The sequence below is a fragment of the Schistocerca americana genome, chromosome 1 (assembly GCF_021461395.2).
Source record: "Schistocerca americana isolate TAMUIC-IGC-003095 chromosome 1, iqSchAmer2.1, whole genome shotgun sequence".
Taxonomy (NCBI): Eukaryota; Metazoa; Arthropoda; class Insecta; order Orthoptera; family Acrididae; genus Schistocerca; species Schistocerca americana.
In genome coordinates, this window is record NC_060119.1 from 361181732 (window position 1) to 361202868 (window position 21137).

At 43.8% G+C, this 21137-nt stretch overlaps 1 protein-coding gene across 2 annotated transcripts in view; it reads right to left on the bottom strand.

Moving 5' to 3' along the window:
• Positions 1 to 21137, bottom strand: part of LOC124600024 (PAS domain-containing serine/threonine-protein kinase) — a 218715-nt gene that overhangs the window by 59496 nt on the left and 138082 nt on the right. For both annotated transcript variants that reach the window (XM_047136127.1, XM_047136126.1), the window contains exon 11: positions 18837 to 19198. In XM_047136127.1, the coding sequence (XP_046992083.1) occupies positions 18837 to 19198 (362 nt within the window). The remainder of the gene's footprint in view (positions 1 to 18836; positions 19199 to 21137) is intronic.

A 21137-nucleotide genomic window follows, 5' to 3' on the forward strand; every position in this document is an offset into this window, starting at 1 on the left:
TCTTTTCTGCCACAGTTGTTGTAGTCACCTGCTCAACCATCACATCGAAGTTACCATGTGGGGGAGAGTCAACGGTGACATGAGAGGTGAAAGTTTCCCAGTTCACCTTGTTTAAAGCCCATCTGGGCAGGTGTCCATGGGCCTGACACTGGGGCAGTGACAGGAAGATGGGGAAATGGTCACTACCATACAGGTCGTCATGTGCTCTCCAGTGGATAGATGGGAGAAGTCCTGGGCTGCGAAGTGATAAATCAATGCCCGAGTAACTATCATGAGCCACACTGAAATGTATGGTGGCCCCAGTATTTAAGAGGTAGAGGTCGAATTGAGGCAGTAAAGTTTTGACATCTCTGCCTCGGCCAGTAAGGACGGTGCCACCCCATAAGGGGTTATGAGCGTTAAAATCTCCTAAAGTAGGAAAAGTGTAGGGAGTTGATCGATCAGTGCAGTTAATACATTCAGGGATACAGCACCATCTGGAATAAGATATACATTGCAGACAGTTATTTCCTGTGCCGTCCTTATTCTGACAGCCACAGCTTCAAGTGGGGTTTGAAGGGGCACAGTTTCACTGCAGACTAAGTTTAGGACATAAACACAAACTCCACCTGACACTCGATTATAGTCACTATGGTTCCTGTAGTATCCCTTATAGCTGCAGAGGGCAGGGGTCCGCCTTGCCGGAAACCAGGTTTCCTGGAGGGCAATGCAGAAATTAGGTGTAAAGCTTAACAGTTGCCGTACCTCAGCCAGGCGGTGGAAAAAACTGCTGCAATTCCACTGGAGGATGACGTTATCGTGAGACTGGGAAGACATGGAACATTCAATAAGGCCGTTTACACCTCAGGGTCACCTGCAGGTCCACCGACTTTTTGCCTGAGCAGTCTATATCCAGTGTGTGTGAGGGTCCGGTGAAATCTAGGTCATCAGCGGATGCCAGAATCTCCACCTCATCCGCAGAGACCACAATTCCCTTGGTCTTGTGGACCTCCTTTTTGGATTTCTCTCGCTGTTCCTTGGGTTTCCCTGGCTGGGAGCACTTCACCGATTCAGTCTCCGGGACTGAAGATGAGTATGAAGCCCTATAACCAGCTGCTTTTGGGCTCTTCAGCCACTGCCAGGTGTCATCTTTCCCACTAGCAGAAACCTGGGAAGGGAGTGACCCAAGGCACCCCTTCCTTGCGAGAGGAGCCAAAGAAGACTTACGCTTCTCCGGCTCGGAAGTGGGGACTGATATCCCCGATGGTCGGGGGAGGGGAGGGAGGGGGTGGGCAGGTGCTGCTCCTGAAGTACGTGGTGCGGGAGCAACAGGGAAGGAAATGCCCCCCACCATCAAGGGAGTAGGTGTAAACTTCTGGTTCTGAGAGGCAACAGAAATGCGACGAACTCATGGGGCGACAACTGTTCTTGCGGTGGCGGCGTAAGAGGTGGTCATAGCCACAGGATGTAGGTGCTCAAATTTCCTCTTAGCCTCAGAGTACGTCAGTTGGTCCAGGGTCTTATATTCCATGAGTTTCCTCTCTTTGTGTAAAATCCTGCAGTCTGCCGAGCAAGGTGAAATATGCTCTCCGCAGTTGACACACATGGGAGGCGGGCCACATGGAGTATTGGACACCCACAATCTCGACATGTGACTCTGGAGGTACAGCGGGAATACATATGGCCAAACTTCCAGCACTTAAAGCATCGCATCGGGGGAAGGGATATATGGCTTGACGTCACAGCGGCAGACCATCAACTTTGCCTACATTGACAATGTGTCACCCTCTAAGGCCAAGATGAAGGCACCGATGGCAACCTGATCATCACTCTGACCCCGATGGACGCGCCAAATGAAATGGACACCTCACCGCCCAAAACTGGCATGCAGCTCGTTGTCAGACTGCAACAAAAGGTCCCTGTGGAATATAATACCCTGGACCATATTTAAGCTCTTATGGGGTGTGATGGTAACAGAAACCTCCCCAACTTGTCACAAGCGAGTAATGCCAGTGACTGGGCAGAGGATGCTGTTTTTATCAGGAATGACCCACAGCGCATCTTGGACAATCCCTCCACCTCCCCAAACTTGTCCTCCAAATGCTCCACAAAAAACTGAGGCTTCATGGACACGAAAGATTCCCCATCAACTCTCGTACAAACAAGGTACCAGGCCAAATGGGCTTCACTGCCATCCTTAGCCAGTCATTCCTCCCACAGTGTGGCCATGGAGGGGGACAATTTGGGGTCATATTTCTTAGCACTGAAGTTAGGCTTTACCCACTTAGAGACTGCTGGCGGCGGACCACCAGCAAGAGATGACGTACTTCGCTTCATGGCGTGTCACCCGCCCTGATGCTACCCACTCCGACCAGGGGGCCTCTCCACGGGCGCAAAGCAGCCTCAACAAGGACCACCTGGCAGGATGGCCATTGCCGAAAGTCCCGATGCCCCAAGGAGGTGGGCATCTACTCCATGGCATACGTGGTGAGTTAATGGCACAGGCATCAGAAGAGCGATCCCTGAGTTGTCAAGGGGCTACAACCAACATGGTACATGGTGGCCCCACCACAACGGACTGGCTACCGTGCTGGATATGAGGTGCTAAGAAGTCCATGGTCATCGTCAGCACAGAAAGCGACATTGCATAGTGGAGAATGCACCCAGGAAGGTGTCCTCGCCCAAGCAATGGAGAATGAGCGGGATTGCAATGCGACAACGAGAAAGTGGGCTAAACATCTCAATGCACGATGGATGCAATGCACCACATAAGGCGGCCTTCCCCAATTTGCTCGCTGTTCGAACATTTAGAAAGATGGAGGTCAAACCCGACAGGGGCCAACACATAACGGCCAAAACGTGTGAGATTCCTTTTAGTTGCATCTTATGACAGGCAGGAATACCCTCATACCTGGAGGGGGATCTAAAATAAGTCTGAGCCTCCAGAGAAGCCAAGGTGGAAATCTGTTGCCACTGCAATGTAAAATATGAAGACCAGCCACGCCCATTTCTAGAAGGCAATCCTATGCACGAATCCAATAGGTCCTCGTTGTCTCTTGCAAAAAAGCCTTTTCAGTGGAGGCTGAGCAACAGTATAGTAGGCAGGTGTGTATAGTGTGGACAAGGTTTTATACACCTCGTGCACCATAAGTAGATGTCGCCTGACGTGAAGTGACGGTTCACCAGCCTCTGCAAAGAGGCTTGATATAGGGCCTGTTCTGAATGCCCTGGAGGCCAAACGAATCCCTTCATGATGCACTCAAAATTGAGCCGAGATTGCAAAAATGACAGTCTGCTCCCCATCTACAGTGGCTAAGACATTAAGACATTGTAAAATACTTAAAGCATTAAGTGACTGCGTTTCAGGTTCTTAAGATGTGGTAACCATGTAAGGTTAAAGTTAAATCTGAGCTCCAGAAACTTCACTGTGTCTTTAAAAGTAAGGACAGTGTCCCTCATCCTCAACTCGCGAAAGTTTTAAATTGTGCGGTTGCAGCTGCCATCAGATTGCCACATTGTGTACCATGATTCATCACTCCACACACAGTTTTTCCACTGTTCAATTGTCCAGTGTTTACACTCCCAGCCAGGTGTCGTTTGGCAATTACCAGCATGATGTGTGGCTTATGAGCAGCCACTCAACCACGAAATCCACCTTTTCTCACCTCCCACCTAACTGTCATAGTATTTGCAGTGGATCCTGATGCAGTTTGGAGTTACTGTGTGATGGTCATAATAGATGTCTGCCTATTACACATTATGACCCCCTTCAACTGTTGGCAGTCTCTGTCAGTCAACAGGTGAGGTCGGCAGGTACACTTTTGTGCTGTACATGTCCCTTCACATTTCCACTTCACTATCACATCCAAAACAGTGGACCTAGGGATGTTTAGGAGTGTGGAAATCTCAAGCACAGGCGTATGACATAAATGACACCCAATCACCTGACCACATTCGAAGTCTGTAAGTTCTGTGAAGTGCCCCATTCCGCGCTCTCACAATGTCTAATAACTACTGAAGTTGCTGATACGGAGTATCTGGCAGTAGGTGGCAGCAAATGCACCTAATATGAAAAATGCTTGTTTTTGGGTTGTCCGGATACTTTTGATCACATAGTACTGCCAAAGTTGTCTGTGCACTGTTATACAGTTATTAAATTTAATAGTTTTCAACAGTGTTTTGTCCTGTTTATGATGAAATAATGATTTAATAAACTTTTGGAAACGTTCGTTCACTGTGTTTTTTAGAGTTTTCTGTGTGTAGAAGTCTTTAGTAAATTTGGTGAGGTAGTTTTCGGCTTACATTTCTTATTGTTTCTAAGGAAATATTTCAGTAAAAATTTTATTCACTGTTTTAATTTCACTGAGTGTTCCAGTGGCCACTTGAATTTTTGGTTTTAGCTAATAAATTTTGTGAAGTTTTGTTGGTATCAGTATTAGTTTAGTAGTATTAATGAAGTCATTGGTTTCTTAGTAGAGAGAGAATTTAGAGACTGCTACTGTTAGTTCTATAAATAGACATTTTGTTTTTTCAGTAATTGTAAAATTTTACCACGAGTGAGAAGTGTTGGCTCTGTCATATGTTTGTGAGTAATGGGTTATGGTGTGGGATTTGCTCAAAGTATTTTCATTTGGGGGGGGGGGGCAATGGGGAAGCCAGGTGTCATTCTAGTGAGATACTCTTGTGGAAATGCAGACATAAGTTGATAGAAGAGCGTACGATCTGTGCCCTTCAGATGCAGTTACAATACGCGAAGGAGGAGCTAGATAGGTGGAGGAGGGTCAAGGTCCTGGGGAATGGGAACTGGCAGTTGGCAAGAAGGCAGCTAAGAGGAGGATGTATTCAGACAGTTGTACTTTGCGTATATGCAATACATTTGACCAGCTGTCAAGAGTTGAGTGGAGAGGAGCTTTTGTAGCTGTAGGTGTAGGAAACATGCAGCAGTCCTTAGAAATTAGGAGACAAGTCAGTTGCGAAGTGTAACAGAAAGAAGAAGGTTCTGCTACTAGGGAGTTCGCATGGTAGAGGTGTTGGCCAGCAGTTACAGGAAGTGTTGGGGAGTGAGAACCAGGTCACTAGCATTGCGCAGGGTTGGCACTGGTGGTGACAGCATACGGGAGTTATGTAGGAATTTTACGAAGGAGGATCACTTAGTGATAGCAGGTGGAGCAGGGAATAGGCTTGATAGGGACGGAGAATATGATATAGGTGGTGACATGGGAAAGATAGCTATTCAAACTGGTGGCATTAAATGTGCATTTCGTGCAACTGTTTCAGTGTCATAATTGGCCTCATCTTAATGCAGCTGTTAGGCATGTTAACGTGGGGCTGGAAGCACACTGATGGCAGAGGGCATGAGTCACATTGCAGTGGTGCCAGCTGAGTCTATCAGTAGATCAGGTTTCACTAGGCATGGCCTGCACCTCAATAGGTGTGTGAAGGGAAGGCTGTCAAAGCTTACAGATGGCAGTATGGTGGGTTGTGGTGGGACCACTTGTGGACAAATTCCTGTAGTAGTTGGTGTTAGAGCTGCACCTTCTTTAGAACAAAGTCAGCTGATAGGTATACCTGCTTAAAGGAAGTCCCTCTAACTACGGAATCACCTTCGGAGGACGTCATGTTTCCAAGTAGGGAAGGGTTAGCTTATTTCATCAAAATATAAGAGGTATCAAAGATTTAAGTTAGTGAACTGCTTGTAGATGTTGACTCCCAAATTATTGGTATATCGGAGCACCACTTAAATAATTTGACAATTCAGATGCTTCTTTTCCCAGGATACAGATTGGCTGGCTGTTTTTTAAGGAGTTTCTTGCAGAGTGTATGTAAAAATACTGTATTCCGTTTGAGTCTGTAGACGTATCACAGCACTGCACTGAACAGATATCTGTATGCTGAGGAGGGGCAGTTGAATTTAGTGAGACTTAGCTTGTAATTGTTGTTGTTTATAGGCCCCCTACCTCTGACTTCAGAGCATTTCTGCTGAAGCTACACAGTGTTCTTGATTCACTTTACAGGTAGTACCAGAAACTAGTTATATGTGGTGACTTCATGTACTTGAACAGGTGTCACATATAATTACAAACTATGTAGGAAAGCTAATCCAACGGTAATAGAGAGTTTCTCAAACCTTGTCAAGGAACAAGAGTGGCAGTATATTTTTAGTGCCGGTAACATAGATGACAAATATAATGCTTTCCTTCACACAATTCTCATGCTATTTGAGTGCTGCTTTCCATTAGAACATTCTGAATGGAGTACTAGCAGTAAAAGGCAGCCTGGGTGGCTGACTAGTGGGATAAAGATATTATGTAGTACAAAGCAGCAATTATATCAAAATGTTAGAAGTAGTCACAATCAAGCTACAGTAGCCCATTACAAACAGTATTGTAAGGTGCTTAAAAATGTTAAAAGGAAGGCAAAGAGTATGCAGTTGCAAACAGAATAGCTAATTCACACAATAAAATTAAAACCATATGGTCAGTTTTGAAGGATGTGTCTGGTCAGCAGCATAAGGTTGACGATAGGAAGTCTGTTTGTAGTAAAAATATTTCTGTTACTGATATATCAGATATACGTACAGTATTTAACAGTCATTTTCTGAGCATTGCTGGTGAACTAAATAAAAATTTAGTTTCTACACGGAATCCTATAACTCCCTCGGCCAATGTCTTTCCAAGATTGATATCTAAAATACTCCTCTGTGATATAGACAATGGGGAGATTGAGTCAATAATTAAATTACTGAAGGCTAAGGACTCTCGTGGATACAATGGAGTGCCTAGCAGAATATTAAAGTACCAGGCAGCACATGTTAGCCCTATACTTAGCCATATTCGTAATTTTTCCTTTAGCAATAGTCTGTTTCCTGAACAATTAAAGTACTCAGTAGTAAAGCCGCTTCATAAAAAGGGAGAAAGGGGTAATGCAGACACTTTTAGACCTACTTCTATGCCATCAGTGTTTGCTGAAGTTATTGAAACGGCTGTGATGTAAGGATAATTAATCAGTTTATATCACATAATTTGCTATCAAATGTACAGTTCGGCTTTAGAAGTGGTTTAACAACTGAAAATTCTACATTCTCTTTTCCCTGTGAGGTACTGGATGGATCAAGCGAAAGGTTTCGAATGCCAGGTATATTTTTTGATTTAACTAAGGCGTTTCACTGTATTGATCACAAAATATTGCTCCAGAAGATGGCCCATTATGGAATACGGGGAGTAGCTCAAAATTGGTTCACCTCTTACTTCAATAAGACAGAAAAAGGTCATTATTCATAGTGTTGAGAATGGCTGTAATGTGATGTGGGGTCAGAGTGGGGTACAGTCAAATGGGAGGTGCCCCAGGGATCAGTCTTGGGGCCACTCCTGTTCCTTATTTATGTAAATGATATGACATTACTCCCCCCCATGAACCATGGACCTTGCCGTTGGTGGGGAGGCTTGCGTGCCTCAGCGATACAGATAGCCGTACCGTAGGTGCAACCACAACGGAGGGGTATCTGTTGAGAGGCCAGACAAACGTGTGGTTCCTGAAGAGGGGCAGCAGCCTTTTCAGTAGTTGCAAGGGCAACAGTCTGGATGATTGACTGATCTGGCCTTGTAACAATAACCAAAACGGCCTTGCTGTGCTGGTACTGCGAACGGCTGAAAGCAAGGGGAAACTACAGCCGTAATTTTTCCCGAGGGCATGCAGCTTTACTGTATGATTACATGATGATGGCGTCCTCTTGGGTAAAATATTCCGGAGGTAAAATAGTCCCCCATTCGGATCTCCGGGCGGGGACTACTCAAGAGGATGTCGTTATCAGGAGAAAGAAAACTGGCGTTCTACGGATCGGAGCGTGGAATGTCAGATCCCTTAATCGGGCAGGTAGGTTAGAAAATTTAAAAAGGGAAATGGATAGGTTGAAGTTAGATATAGTGGGAATTAGTGAAGTTCGGTGGCAGGAGGAACAAGACTTCTGGTCAGGTGACTACAGGGTTATAAACACAAAATCAAATAGGGGTAATGCAGGAGTGGGTTTAATAATGAATAGGAAAATAGGAATGCGGGTAAGCTACTACAAACAGCATAGTGAACGCATTATTGTGGCCAAGATAGATACGAAGCCCACACCTACTACAGTAGTACAAGTTTATATGCCAACTAGCTCTGCAGATGACGAAGAAATTGAAGAAATGTATGATGAAATAAAAGAAATTATTCAGATTGTGAAGGGAGACGAAAATTTAATAGTCATGGGTGACTGGAATTCGAGTGTAGGAAAAGGGAGAGAAGGAAACATAGTAGGTGAATATGGATTGGGGGACAGAAATGAAAGAGGAAGCCGCCTGGTAGAATTTTGCACAGAGCACAACATAATCATAACTAACACTTGGTTTAAGAATCATGAAAGAAGGTTGTATACATGGAAGAACCCTGGAGATACTAAAAGGTTTCTGATAGATTATATAATGGTAAGACAGATTTAGGAACCAGCTTTTAAACTGTAAGACATTTCCAGGGGCAGATGTGGACTCTGACCACAATCTATTGGTTATGACCTGTAGATTAAAACTGAAGAAACTGCAAAAAGGTGGGAATTTAAGGAGATGGGACCTGGATAAACTAAAAGAACCAGAGGTTGTACAGAGATTCAGGGAGAGCATAAGGGAGCAATTGACAGGAATGGGGGAAATAAATACAGTAGAAGAAGAATGGGTAGCTTTGAGGGATGAAGTAGTGAAGGCAGCAGAGGATCAAGTAGTTAAAAAGACGAGGGCTAGTAGAAATCCTTGGGTAACAGAAGAAATATTGAATTTAATTGATGAAAGGAGAAAATATAAAAATGCAGTAAGTGAAACAGGCAAAAAGGAATACAAACGTCTCAAAAATGAGATCGACAGGAAGTGCAAAATGGCTAAGCAGGGATGGCTAGAGGACAAATGTAAGGATGTAGAGGCCTATCTCACTAGGGGTAAGATAGATACCGCCTACAGGAAAATTAAAGAGACCTTTGGAGATAAGAGAACGACTTGTATGAATATCAAGAGTTCAGATGGAAACCCAGTTCTAAGCAAAGAAGGGAAAGCAGAAAGGTGGAAGGAGTATATAGAGGGTCTATACAAGGGCGATGTACTTGAGGACAATATTATGGAAATGGAAGAGGATGTAGATGAAGATGAAATGGGAGATATGATACTGCGTGAAGAGTTTGACAGAGCACTGAAAGACCTGAGTCGAAACAAGGCCCCCGGAGTAGACAATATTCCATTGGAACTACTGACGGCCGTGGGAGAGCCAGTCCTGACAAAACTCTACCATCTGGTGAGCAAGATGTATGAAACAGGCGAAATACCCTCAGACTTCAAGAAGAATATAATAATTCCAATCCCAAAGAAAGCAGGTGTTGACAGATGTGAAAATTACCGAACTATCAGCTTAATAAGTCACAGCTGCAAAATACTAACACGAATTCTTTACAGACGAATGGAAAAACTAGTAGAAGCCAACCTCGGGGAAGATCAGTTTGGATTCCGTAGAAACACTGGAACACGTGAAGCAATACTGACCTTACGACTTATCCTAGAAGAAAGATTAAGGAAAGGCAAACCTACGTTTCTAGCATTTGTAGACTTAGAGAAAGCTTTTGACAATGTTGACTGGAATACTCTCTTTCAAATTCTAAAGGTGGCAGGGGTAAAATACAGGGAGCGAAAGGCTATTTACAATTTGTACAGAAACCAGATGGCAGTTATAAGAGTCGAGGGACATGAAAGGGAAGCAGTGGTTGGGAAGGGAGTAAGACAGGGTTGTAGCCTCTCCCCGATGTTGTTCAATGTGTATATTGAGCAAGCAGTAAAGGAAACAAAAGAAAAATTCGGAGTAGGTATTAAAATTCATGGAGAAGAAATAAAAACTTTGAGGTTCGCCGATGACATTGTAATTCTGTCAGAGACAGCAAAGGACTTGGAAGAGCAGTTGAATGGAATGGACAGTGTCTTGAAAGGAGGATATAAGATGAACATCAACAAAAGCAAAACAAGGGTAATGGAATGTAGTCTAATTAAGTCGGGTGATGCTGAGGGAATTAGATTACGAAATGAGGCACTTAAAGTAGTAAAGGAGTTTTGCTATTTGGGGAGCAAAATAACTGATGATGGTCGAAGTAGAGAGGATATAAAATGTAGGCTGGCAATGGCAAGGAAAGCGTTTCTGAAGAAGAGAAATTTGTTAACATCCAGTATTGATTTAAGTGTCAGGAAGTCATTTCTGAAAGTATTCGTATGGAGTGTAGCCATGTATGGAAGTGAAACATGGACGATAAATAGTTTGGACAAGAAGAGAATAGAAGCTTTTGAAATGTGGTGCTACAGAAGAATGCTGAAGATTAGATGGGTAGATCACATAACTAATGAGGAAGTATTGAATAGGACTGGGGAGAAGAGAAGTTTGTGGCACAACTTGACCAGAAGAAGGGATCGGTTGGTGGGACATGTTCTGAGGCATCAAGGGATCACCAATTTAGTATTGGAGGGCAGCGTGGAGGGTAAAAATCGTAAAGGGAGACCAAGAGATGAATACACTAAGCAGATTCAGAAGGATGTAGGTTGCAGTAGGTACTGGGAGATGAAAAAGCTTGCACAGGATAGAGTAGCATGGAGAGCTGCATCAAACCAGTCTCAGGACTGAAGACCACAACAACAACAACATGACATTACTGGTAACCCTAAAATATTTCTGCTTGCTGATGACACTAGCTTGGTAGTAAAGGATGTTATGTGCAACACTGGCTCGTTTTCAAATAGTGCTGTTCATGACATAAGTTCATGACTTGTAGGAAATAAACTAACGCTAAAACACAATAAGACTCACGTTTTACTGTTTTTAGCACACAATTCTGCAAAACCCAACATTTTAATTTCACAGAATTGGCATATTATTAGTGAAACTGAACAGTTCAAATTTCTAGGGTTCAGAGACTTAATGCTGCCATTTTTACTATTCGAATGGTATCTGAAGTACGTGATCGTTTGACACAAAAATCAGTCTACTTTGCTTATTTTCATTCGCTTATGTCGTATGGTATTATATTCTGGGGTAACTCTTTCCATTCTGAAAGGATATTTTGGCTCAGAAACGGGCGGTTCGGACAATAACTAGTGAAAGTTCGCGAACCTCATCGATCCCTGTTCACTAGTCCGGGTATTTTGACATTGGCTTCTCGCACCCACTCACTCTTTACAGTCGTTCCTTGTTAACAATATCAGCTTATTCCCAAATGTAATGAACTTTTACTCAGTTAATACTCAGCAGGAATCCAACCTGCATCTGGATCAGGCTTACTTAACCCTTGAGCAGAAAGGTATGCAATATACTGCTGTATCCATTTCCAATAAGCTAGCAGAAGAATTCAAAAATCTTAGCAGCAATCCACACGCTATCAAATCAGTACTGAAGAGTTTCCTCACGGATCACTCCTTCTATTCCGTTGAGGATTCTTATGTTATATTGTTGATTGATTTTACTTAAACGTATGGCTTGACTTTCTTTGGGTTCATAAATATTTTATTTTTATCTGTTATTACTTTTACGTTGTAATTATGTGCTGGTACGTTCCACGACCTCTGAGATTGCTCCTCAGTTTGGTCCTACGGAACTTGCTGTGTAAATAAAATACAATAATAAACTTCTTGGTGTAAAACTTAAAGCCATTCTTCTGCACCCATTCATCCAAATGTTGAAGAGTTAGTTGCAACAGACGTGTTGTTGTGAGGCTTGAAGAAGAGCAAAACACAAAGAAATCATCCACAAATAAGGAACACTGGACAGAACTTTGCACTATGGATGTAATGCTATTAATAGCTACGGCAAAGACAGTCACACCTTAAATGCTACATTGAGGTACACCGTTCTCCTGCTTAAAGTGATCAGATAGGACGTACCCGACTCCGTATCTAAAATACTGTGGCGAGAGGAAGGACTGGATAAAAATGGGAAGACAACCACAAAAACACCATTCGTGAAGCGGCTCCAGTACGAGCTGCCTCCAAGTAGTATCACATGCCTTCTCAGTGTCAAAAAGTACACCTAAAAGGTGATTCCAGTTTAGGATAGCCTGTTGTATAGCTGCCTCCAGGAAAGCAAGGTTATCAGAGGTGAAGCGATACTTCCTGAACCCACACTGAAAGTGATTAAGGAGTAGTCTGGATTCTAAGACCCAGACAAGGTGGCGGTTGACCATCTGCTCCAAGGTTTTCCCCATGCAGCTAGTGAGGACAACGCTGTGGTAACTACTTGGGCACATACGATCTTTTCCAGGTTTTAAAGGAGGAATTAAAGTTGCCTCACGCCACGAGTCAGGAAAGTGGCCTGACGTCCAAACGTCATTAAAAAGGAGGATATTTTTGTTTCACCTTGTGAAGTGCTGCAGCATACCGTAGTGGATTCTGTCGTGACCAAGAGATGTTACGAGCTGCAGACAATGCAGAATCCAGCTCCCATGTGGAAAATGGACAGTTGTGATCTTCATCAGAGGTGGACCAGGAGTCCAAACTACACCTCTCTCCAACCACTCTACGGCACTGGAAACCTAGATCCTGACTGGCTATTACAGTAACTGTGGCAAAATATGCCACCATAGTCTGGGCAATGTCTTGCAGATTGGTTTGGAGAGTACCTTTCCCGATTTCAGCAGCCATGGGGCACTTGACTCTTCTCCCAGAAATTCTCCTGATGGTCTCCCACACAACAGAATTTTCAGTGAAACAATTAATGGCATTCAGGAACTGTTGCCGTGACCTCTTCTTGCTCTCTCTTCAGTAACGCTTCGCCCTCGCCACCTGAAAGGCTGCAAGAGTCTCTGGAGTTGGCCGATACTTGAACCTACCCTGAGCCACATGCCTAGTCCTAATTGCAGAGTGGCATTCGCCACTCCACCAAGGGACAGGTTGCATTGTCTGTTATCTCACGGACTGTGGAATGGATGCTGCACAAAGTTCAAACGAGGCCAACTGGCTATAAACCATCCACTTGGCTCAACCGAGCACCCATCGCGGTGGTTTCCTTTCGGGTTCCACCCCATCTGGCAGGTGAATCCAGATCAGGAAGTGATCACTCCTGTGCAAGTCATTGACCACTTCTTACTGAGTAGTGTGAGCAAGAGCTGGAGAGCAAAGTGAGAGATCAATGGCAGAGAACGATCCATTTCTGTGTAGGAGTGAGTGCTTTGTCCTGCATTTAGCAAGTATGCACATGATGACAAGAAAAGCCTCTTAATTTCTCTACCCATGAGGCAGTTAGTTGCAGAGCCCCAAAGAACATTGTGTGCATTAAAATCATCACAGAGGATGAAGGTGCAGGGGAGCTGTATAATGTCGGTTAGGGCCTCTTTACCAAGTGCATCATGTGGGGGCAAGTAAAGGAAACAAATCATCAATGGATGATGCACGTGCACTGACATGGGAACTACTTCTAAAGTAGTTGTAAGGGAGAGAGGCAAGGAGTGATGGTTGGTACTGACAAAAATACCTATCCCTCCTCTAGCTATCTCTCCACTCAGGTTGTCCTTTTTGTGGAGTACATAGGCTCGTAGCTCAGAGGTGAGCGATTGATGGAAATGAGTCTCTTGGAGACACAGACACAGTGCTCTACCCTGAGATAGTAGACGAAGTTCCTCCACATGTGTCCTGAACCCCTACAAGTTCCACTGTAGGATGGGAGCCATTTCGTCAATGTGGTTTTGATTTACCCCTATGTTTGCACCACAGAGGTGAAACACTTTTAGAGCGAGGGGAGTAGAGGGGCTGCCTGGATCCAAGGCATCTAACTCCACGCTGTCCTCCTCATCAGTCAGACATGAAAGAATGACGGCCGATGGTGCTCGGGATAGCTTTTGACCCGAACGTCATGAACCTTTCCCTGTACCCTGTACCCTGTACCCTGTCCCTTCGAGGATGAGGGGGAAGGGAGGTGGTGAGATGCACTCTGCTTGTTGTGTGCCTTCTTGACAATCACTACAGCACTGTTGCTGGTCTTTTCTGTGGCGTGTGCTTGGGTTGCTTTATCCTTAGTCATTTTGTCTTGGCATGTACACATGCTGGTGGTGTATCATTGTACACTGGACAACATCTGCGTCGAGGCGTCGACCTTAGGAGCAGGTTTCTGCGCAGTGGATGCATAAAAAGTGGTAAAGACAGGAGGTTTCGTCGTCTTATATTCCTTTTTGGCTTCAGCATAGGGGATCCGCTTGGTGACATTTAGTGCCTAAATTTTTCGTTCCTCTGCAAAAACAGGGCAGTCTCGGCTCCAGACTGGGTAGCTCCCAGAGGAGTTAACACAGACTGCTCGAGATGGACAGTCAATCCCAGCTTCATGGGCTGCCTTTCCACTTTTTCCACAGATCGCTTCATCCCCGCAACTCAGCATTGTGTGACCAAGGTGCTGGCATTTGTAGCACCGCATAGGATTAGGTACGTAAGGCCTAACCCTAAGTTGGAGGAAACTTGCCATGATGTGATCAGGAGAATTAAAGGTCACAATGATGGTGGCAGTCTTCTCAATTTCTCCATTGTTCCTATGCACCCTTTGATCTACATCCACTATCCCTAGCCTTCAAGGACTCACTGCTATAGGGTGCAAAGGTTTGAGGATCCTGTTCCACGACATTGACAGAGGGGTCAGTATTCTCTCTGGATCAGCCTGGAAATTTATGGGCAGGAAACAGTAGATGGTGTGCACCGACAAAATAGAGGTCGGCCAGGTGAGGGTATCACGTGGTGACACTGTTTAATAGGATCTCTGAGTTAGGGAAGGAGAGGGCCATTTGTTGTTGATTTCTTAAAGCCGTTGTGGTTGCAGATGAAGACTCAGATATTTGTTGGCTGGAGAGACATAACAAGTCTTTGTGGGAGTGTTCCTTTTGTCCTTTCTGGCCTCCCAGTTCTGAAGCAGTTGATGCCAGGAGGAAATGGACAGAGAAAGCAGAAAGGAGGAAATGGACAGGGAGAGAGGACAGAAGGAAGTTGAGAGAGAGGGGAGAAGACGATAGACATAGAGAGAGAGCGAATGAGGAGATGGAGAGATAAGGGGAAACAAAGATGGAAAGAAAAAGGTGGGATGAGATGATCCACAGTGAGAGGGGAAGGAGGGGAAAGGCAGGAAGCGACAGAGAGAGGGGAAAGGCAGGAGGTGATGGGAAGAGCGGCGAGGAGGACATGGACAGAGAAACGGGGAGAAGAGATTAGGACATACATCCAGTTTCCGTGTGTGTTAGAAATGTGTATGCATTCTCTTTTCTTTCTTTTCCATTTAACCAGATTGAGCCCCAATAACACGTGGCTAGTGTCAGTTAACTTGGAAATAAAACCAATCAAAACATTAAAAAAAAAATTAACTCTGACCTGCCATTCCGTAGTTAATGTACGTATTAATGAACACTTATGGTCTTTAAGAAAAGATCAAAGCCTGAAGATAAATGGCAAAGAAAATAAGGAAGCTTACATGTTTCTTATATTAAGATACATTAGATTAAGATCAGGTTTTAGTTCCTTGGGAGTTAATCACAGACAGATTTTAATTGAACATTTATGTTTAAGACAAAGAGATATGAGTAAGAAAGACACTAAATATTTACGAAAAGAAAATGAGGAAAGTAATTTCATGATATTTCAGCAATATATCTATACTGAAATTGACTGTTCTCAGCTGAACAATATCTCTGACTCATGATTGAAATCTATCTTTGTTATTTTAATTTGTAAGTAACAAAAGATAGATCTACTGATCATATTTCGAAACAAGAGACAGAAGTTAATACTCATTTGAGATTTGGTTCAGTATTTCATCATGGAAAAAGGGATAAGAAGTATATAATTACTATTTATGAACTTTTAGGTTGACAAGAGCAGAGAGACTAGTTGCTCAGAAGCAAATCTACCTTCAGAAGATATTTGGCTCAGTGTGTGTGTGTGTGTGTGTGTGTGTGTGTGTGTGTGTGTGTGTGTGTGTGGGGGGGGGGGGGGGGGGAGTAAAGGGAGGAATGGGGTAAAAATTTTATTAGTAGGCCGAAGGTGGTTCAGATGCATTTACACTAGTTAACCAGATATTTGAGCAGGATAGAGTATACTGGACAGCTGTACCACACCAATGTTGGACTGAATACTATTACCACCACCACAACCGCTGCACCCTACTACTCTAGTAATACTACATCATCATGTACAGCACATGTTTAACTATGAGTACCTATGTGAACGGATAGATTGTTACATGCATAAAGATGACAAACAGGCACAACAAAAAGACTTATACAGTGAGCTCTCAGCCAAAGTCTTTGATGTGTGCACATCAACCTAGAGGTCATCGATCCCCCCTGGCGTACAGTTTGCTTATATAGCACGCACCGAAGACGAGGCACGGAAAGAGAGAGTGAACACAGAGCCACTAGGCAGCATGAGTCGTGCCTGCACTGTGTTTGGAAGCACGCTGGGCAGCAGTAAAAGCTGGCAACGTGTAGAACTGAGACAGACTCAAGAGTCCCGTCAACCAATGAACGTCAGAATCACCAACATAAAAAGCTGTGCAATTATTGCAGCAGAGCTGGTGAATTACACAGCTGCTCTCTAATGCCACGATAAGCCTATGTCAGGGCTGGAATAGAAAGTGCTGGGTGGTGGATTGGGCAGATCTTGCCTCTGAGTCTTCCACAGGAACATGATCCCAAATCCACAGCAGTCATGGGTACCCATGAGGCAACCTCCTATGTCAACCTGTTTATGGGCCACCCACAGGAAACCTTCCTACACTCCCAAAAGGCCAAACCCATAGTCTGGTACAGGTCCACTGATATATTAATGATCTGGACTCAGGGCCACAACACTCCTCTTTTTCTTGCAATGTCAACACCTTTTTTCCTATCTGCTTCACCTGATCCTCCTCAACCCAGCATGGAACTTACCACCACCTCTCTGAGGGTGCCACCCACACTTCTGTCCTCATTAAACCCACTAACCACCAATAGTGCCTCCATTTCAGAAGTTACCCTCCTTTCCACATAAAAAAATTCCTCCAATATTGCCTAGCCGCTGCAGGACAGCTTATCTGCAGTGACAGAAGATCCTGTACATAGTATTCTGAAGGTCTCATAGAGCTCTTCACAAACAGGCGCTGTTCTCCAGATGTAGTCCACAAACCGCTTTCCTGTGCCATGCTCCACATATTCCAAATATTCCCACCACTGCCAAGAATAAGCTACAAAGGAGTGCCTCTTTGGCCACCCAATACCACCCCGGACTGGAACAATTGAACCATATCCTTTGTCAGGGCTTTGATTATATATCATCATGCTCTGAAAAAGGACATCCTATCCAAGATCCTTCCCACCCCTCCTAAAGTGGTGTTCCATAGCCCAGACAACATCCACAACATCCTAGTCCATCCCTATGCCACTCCCCGTCCTGGATCATGTTCCTGTCGAAGACCAGGTGCAGGACCTGCCTAATCCACCCATCCAGTACTTCCTATTCCACTTCTGTCACAGGCTTACCCATCCCATCAGGGACTGAGCCACCAATGAAAACAGTCATGTCATGTCACATCAGCTCTGCTGCAACAACTGCACAGATTTTAATATTAGCCTGAGTACCAACCAGATGTCCACCAGGATGAATGGCCACAGCCAAATCGGCCAAGAGCAAAACAGACCACAAGCTGCACAACATGCAGCTTAACATAACCCACTTGATTTCAATGGCTACTTTACAACCTGGACCATCCGGATCCTCCCTTTTACCACCAGACTCTCTGAATTGTGCAGATGGGAGTTATCCCTACAAAACGTTCTCATCTCCTGATAGTATCCCATCTCAAACTTATGGCAACCTACTGTCCCCACACCTCCCATCAACAGTTTCTGCCCCCCTGTCCTGACACCTCCTCCCAGTTCACATCACCTTTCACTGAAAAGGCTCCGGTCTTTTTGCTTTCTCTGCTCCTCTCCTTTTCCCCTCTCTGGTTCCTCTCTTCCTCCCTCCCCTACAGCCTCCTGACGCTGCACCTGGCAGACTTGTCCCACTGCCACCTAGTCCCTGCACATTCTGCCAGGCAGCACTGACTCCTCTCCCCTACTACAAGTACCCTGCCATCCAGATTGCTGCTTTCGTTCATGTGCGTAAGGTGTGTGTGTGTGTGTGTGTGTGTGTGTGTGTGTGTGTGTGTGTGTGTGTGTGTGTGTGTGTTTTCTTTTCTGAAGGTGGTTTTGTAGAAAGCTCAATGAGTAACAGTCTTTTCCTTGTGCCTATCTGTAACTCAATGATTTGTCGTTACAGGGATTAGCAACCTATCCTTTTCATAATATAGTTCATATTCCAATGTGAACTTTCCACTGTTTGAGCTCTAAATGGCTTATAAATGAAAAATTTTGGTCATACCACTTCTTTTGTATTGGTACTGACAGCAACAACAGTGTAGTTTTACCTGCAGGGGACAAACAAGATGTAATGGGATAAAATGTCTTATTTTATACGTGGGCAGTAAGCAATCCACTTCACACGTATGACGTGGTAGTTCAGAGAATAAAGTAGTATTAGCTTTCTAGCATTAAATACTTTTGTCTTGAGAGAAGATTAAACGACCTTGTCCCATTTTCTAGATAAGGACTTCTGAGAGCTACTATAACATAATCACAACTCATACTTTGAAAATCAGTTTTAAGACATTTTGTGAAAGAAACATTGACCACTATACACAAAAGCCATACAATAATCTCTTACAAATCTGCCCATATTTAAAATGTTATCAAGCAACAATGTCACAGAAAATGATAAGCACAATATAATCACAATACCAAACAAAGCTTAAAAATATTAATTACTTACCCACATATGTCATTCACTAGTCCCAAATTAAGCCTATTTAAGGAATCTATGACTTCTGGCATATCAGTGCTACTGTTGCCATTGATAATGTCTTTGTTTTCATTAATTGAAAAAATATTATCACAGCTTGCAAGATTTTTTAATTCTAGCTTCTCCCTATTGCTGCAGTCTTTAGAACAGACAGCGGAACAATCTGATTCATAAACTGCACTGCTACTGCATGATCTATCTGGATCCACATTTTCAACAGCAGAATCATAGTTGCTGTTGTCATCATCACCATCTTTCGCACCATCCAGATGTTGCAAAGGGCCTGGATATTCCAAATCTTCACAAAAATTTGGAATGATGTTAGTTATTTTCTGTGAAAAATGAAATACCTAAATTAAACAAACAACAATTAATATTTAAAACATTTTAAAAAATAATGAGTACTATGGGGAAAATAGAACAGCTCACAAAAGGTATTAAGTCAGCTTTTTCAATACTATCATAAAGTTTTATGTAATAACGAAAATCCTCCATAGAATGCTAACAACTATACCACTACAGTACACATGAAGCACTGAGCAGCAGACAAACTATTTTTGTTCCAGTCACATTTAGAGCACAGCAATGACCACACTTCCAAGTTAACAAATTAATTGTTCACTTTCATACAGGGATAAATTCCTGTATGCCGGAAATGAAGTCTGGTATGTTTTGTGCACTTATACCTCTGGATTGTTGAGCAGGGAATATTACTTTGTAGAGAACATTTGAAGAAACGTTTTCAGTTGAGATTGTCAATTTTTCCCCAGTTGCAATACATACAGGGTTATTACATATGATTGAAGTGATTTCACAGCTCTACGATAACTTTATTATTTGAGATATTTTCACAATGCTTTGCACACACATACAAAAACTCAAAAAGTTTTTTTAGGCATTCACAAATGTTCGATATGTGCCCCTTTAGTGATTCGGCAGACATCAAGCCGATAATCAAGTTCCTTCCACACTCGGCGCAGCATGTCCCCATCAATGAGTTCGAAAGCATCGTTGATGTGAGCTCGCAGTTCTGGCACGTTTCTTGGTAGAGGAGGTTTAAACACTGAATCTTTCACATAACCCCACAGAAAGAAATCGCATGGGGTTAAGTCGGGAGAGCGTTGAGGGCATGACATGAATTGCTGATCATGATCTCCACCACGACCGATCCATCGGTTTTCCAATCTCCTGTTTAAGAAATGCCGAACGTCATGATGGAAGTGTGGTGGAGCACCATCCTGTTGAAAGATGAAGTCGGCGCTGTCGGTCTCCAGTTGTGGCATGAGCCAATTTTCCAGCATGTCCAGATACACGTGTCCTGTAACGTTTTTTTCGCAGAAGAAAAAGGAGCCGTAAACTTTAAACCGTGAGATTGCACAAAACACGTTAACTTTTGGTGAATTGCGAATTTGCTGCTCGAATGCGTGAGGATTCTCTACCGCCCAGATTCGCACATTGTGTCTTCACTTCACCATCAAGAAAAAATGTTGCTTCATCACTGAAAACAAGTTTCACACTGAACGCATCCTCTTCCATGAGCTGTTGCAACCGCGCCAAAAATTCGAAGCGTTTGACTTTGTCATCGGGTGTCAGGGCTTGTAGCAATTGTAAACGGTAAGGCTTCTGCTTTAGCCTTTTCCATAAGATTTTCCAAACCGTCGGCTGTGGTATGTTTAGCTCCCTGCTTGCTTTATTCGTCGACTTCCGCGGGCTACGCGTGAAACTTGCCCGCACGCGTTCAACCGTTTCTTCGCTCACTGCAGGCCGACCCGTTGATTTCCCCTTACAGAGGCATCCAGAAGCTTTAAACTGCGCATACCATCGCCGAATGGAGTTAGCAGTTGGTGGATCTTTGTTGAACTTCGTCCTGAAGTGTCGTTGCACTGTTATGACTGACTGATGTGAGTGCATTTCAAGCACGACATATGCTTTCTCGGCTCCTGTCGCCATTTTGTCTCACTGCGCTCTCGAGCGCTCTGGCGGCAGAAACCTGAAGTGCGGCTTCAGCCGAACAAAACTTTATGAGTTTTTCTACGTATCTGTAGTGTGTCATGACCATATGTCAATGAATGGAGCTACAGTGAATTTATGAAATTGCTTCAATCATTTGTAATAGCCCTGTACTTACCATTTACTGCTTCAATCTGTTGATATCTCTCTAGCAGCATGCCTTTTTTTTCAGTTTCCAATAAATTTTAATTTGGTCATAATGCAGTTGTTTCTAACTTCTGAGCACATTGTTCGAGTTCTCTCTTTGTTTTATCTGAGATG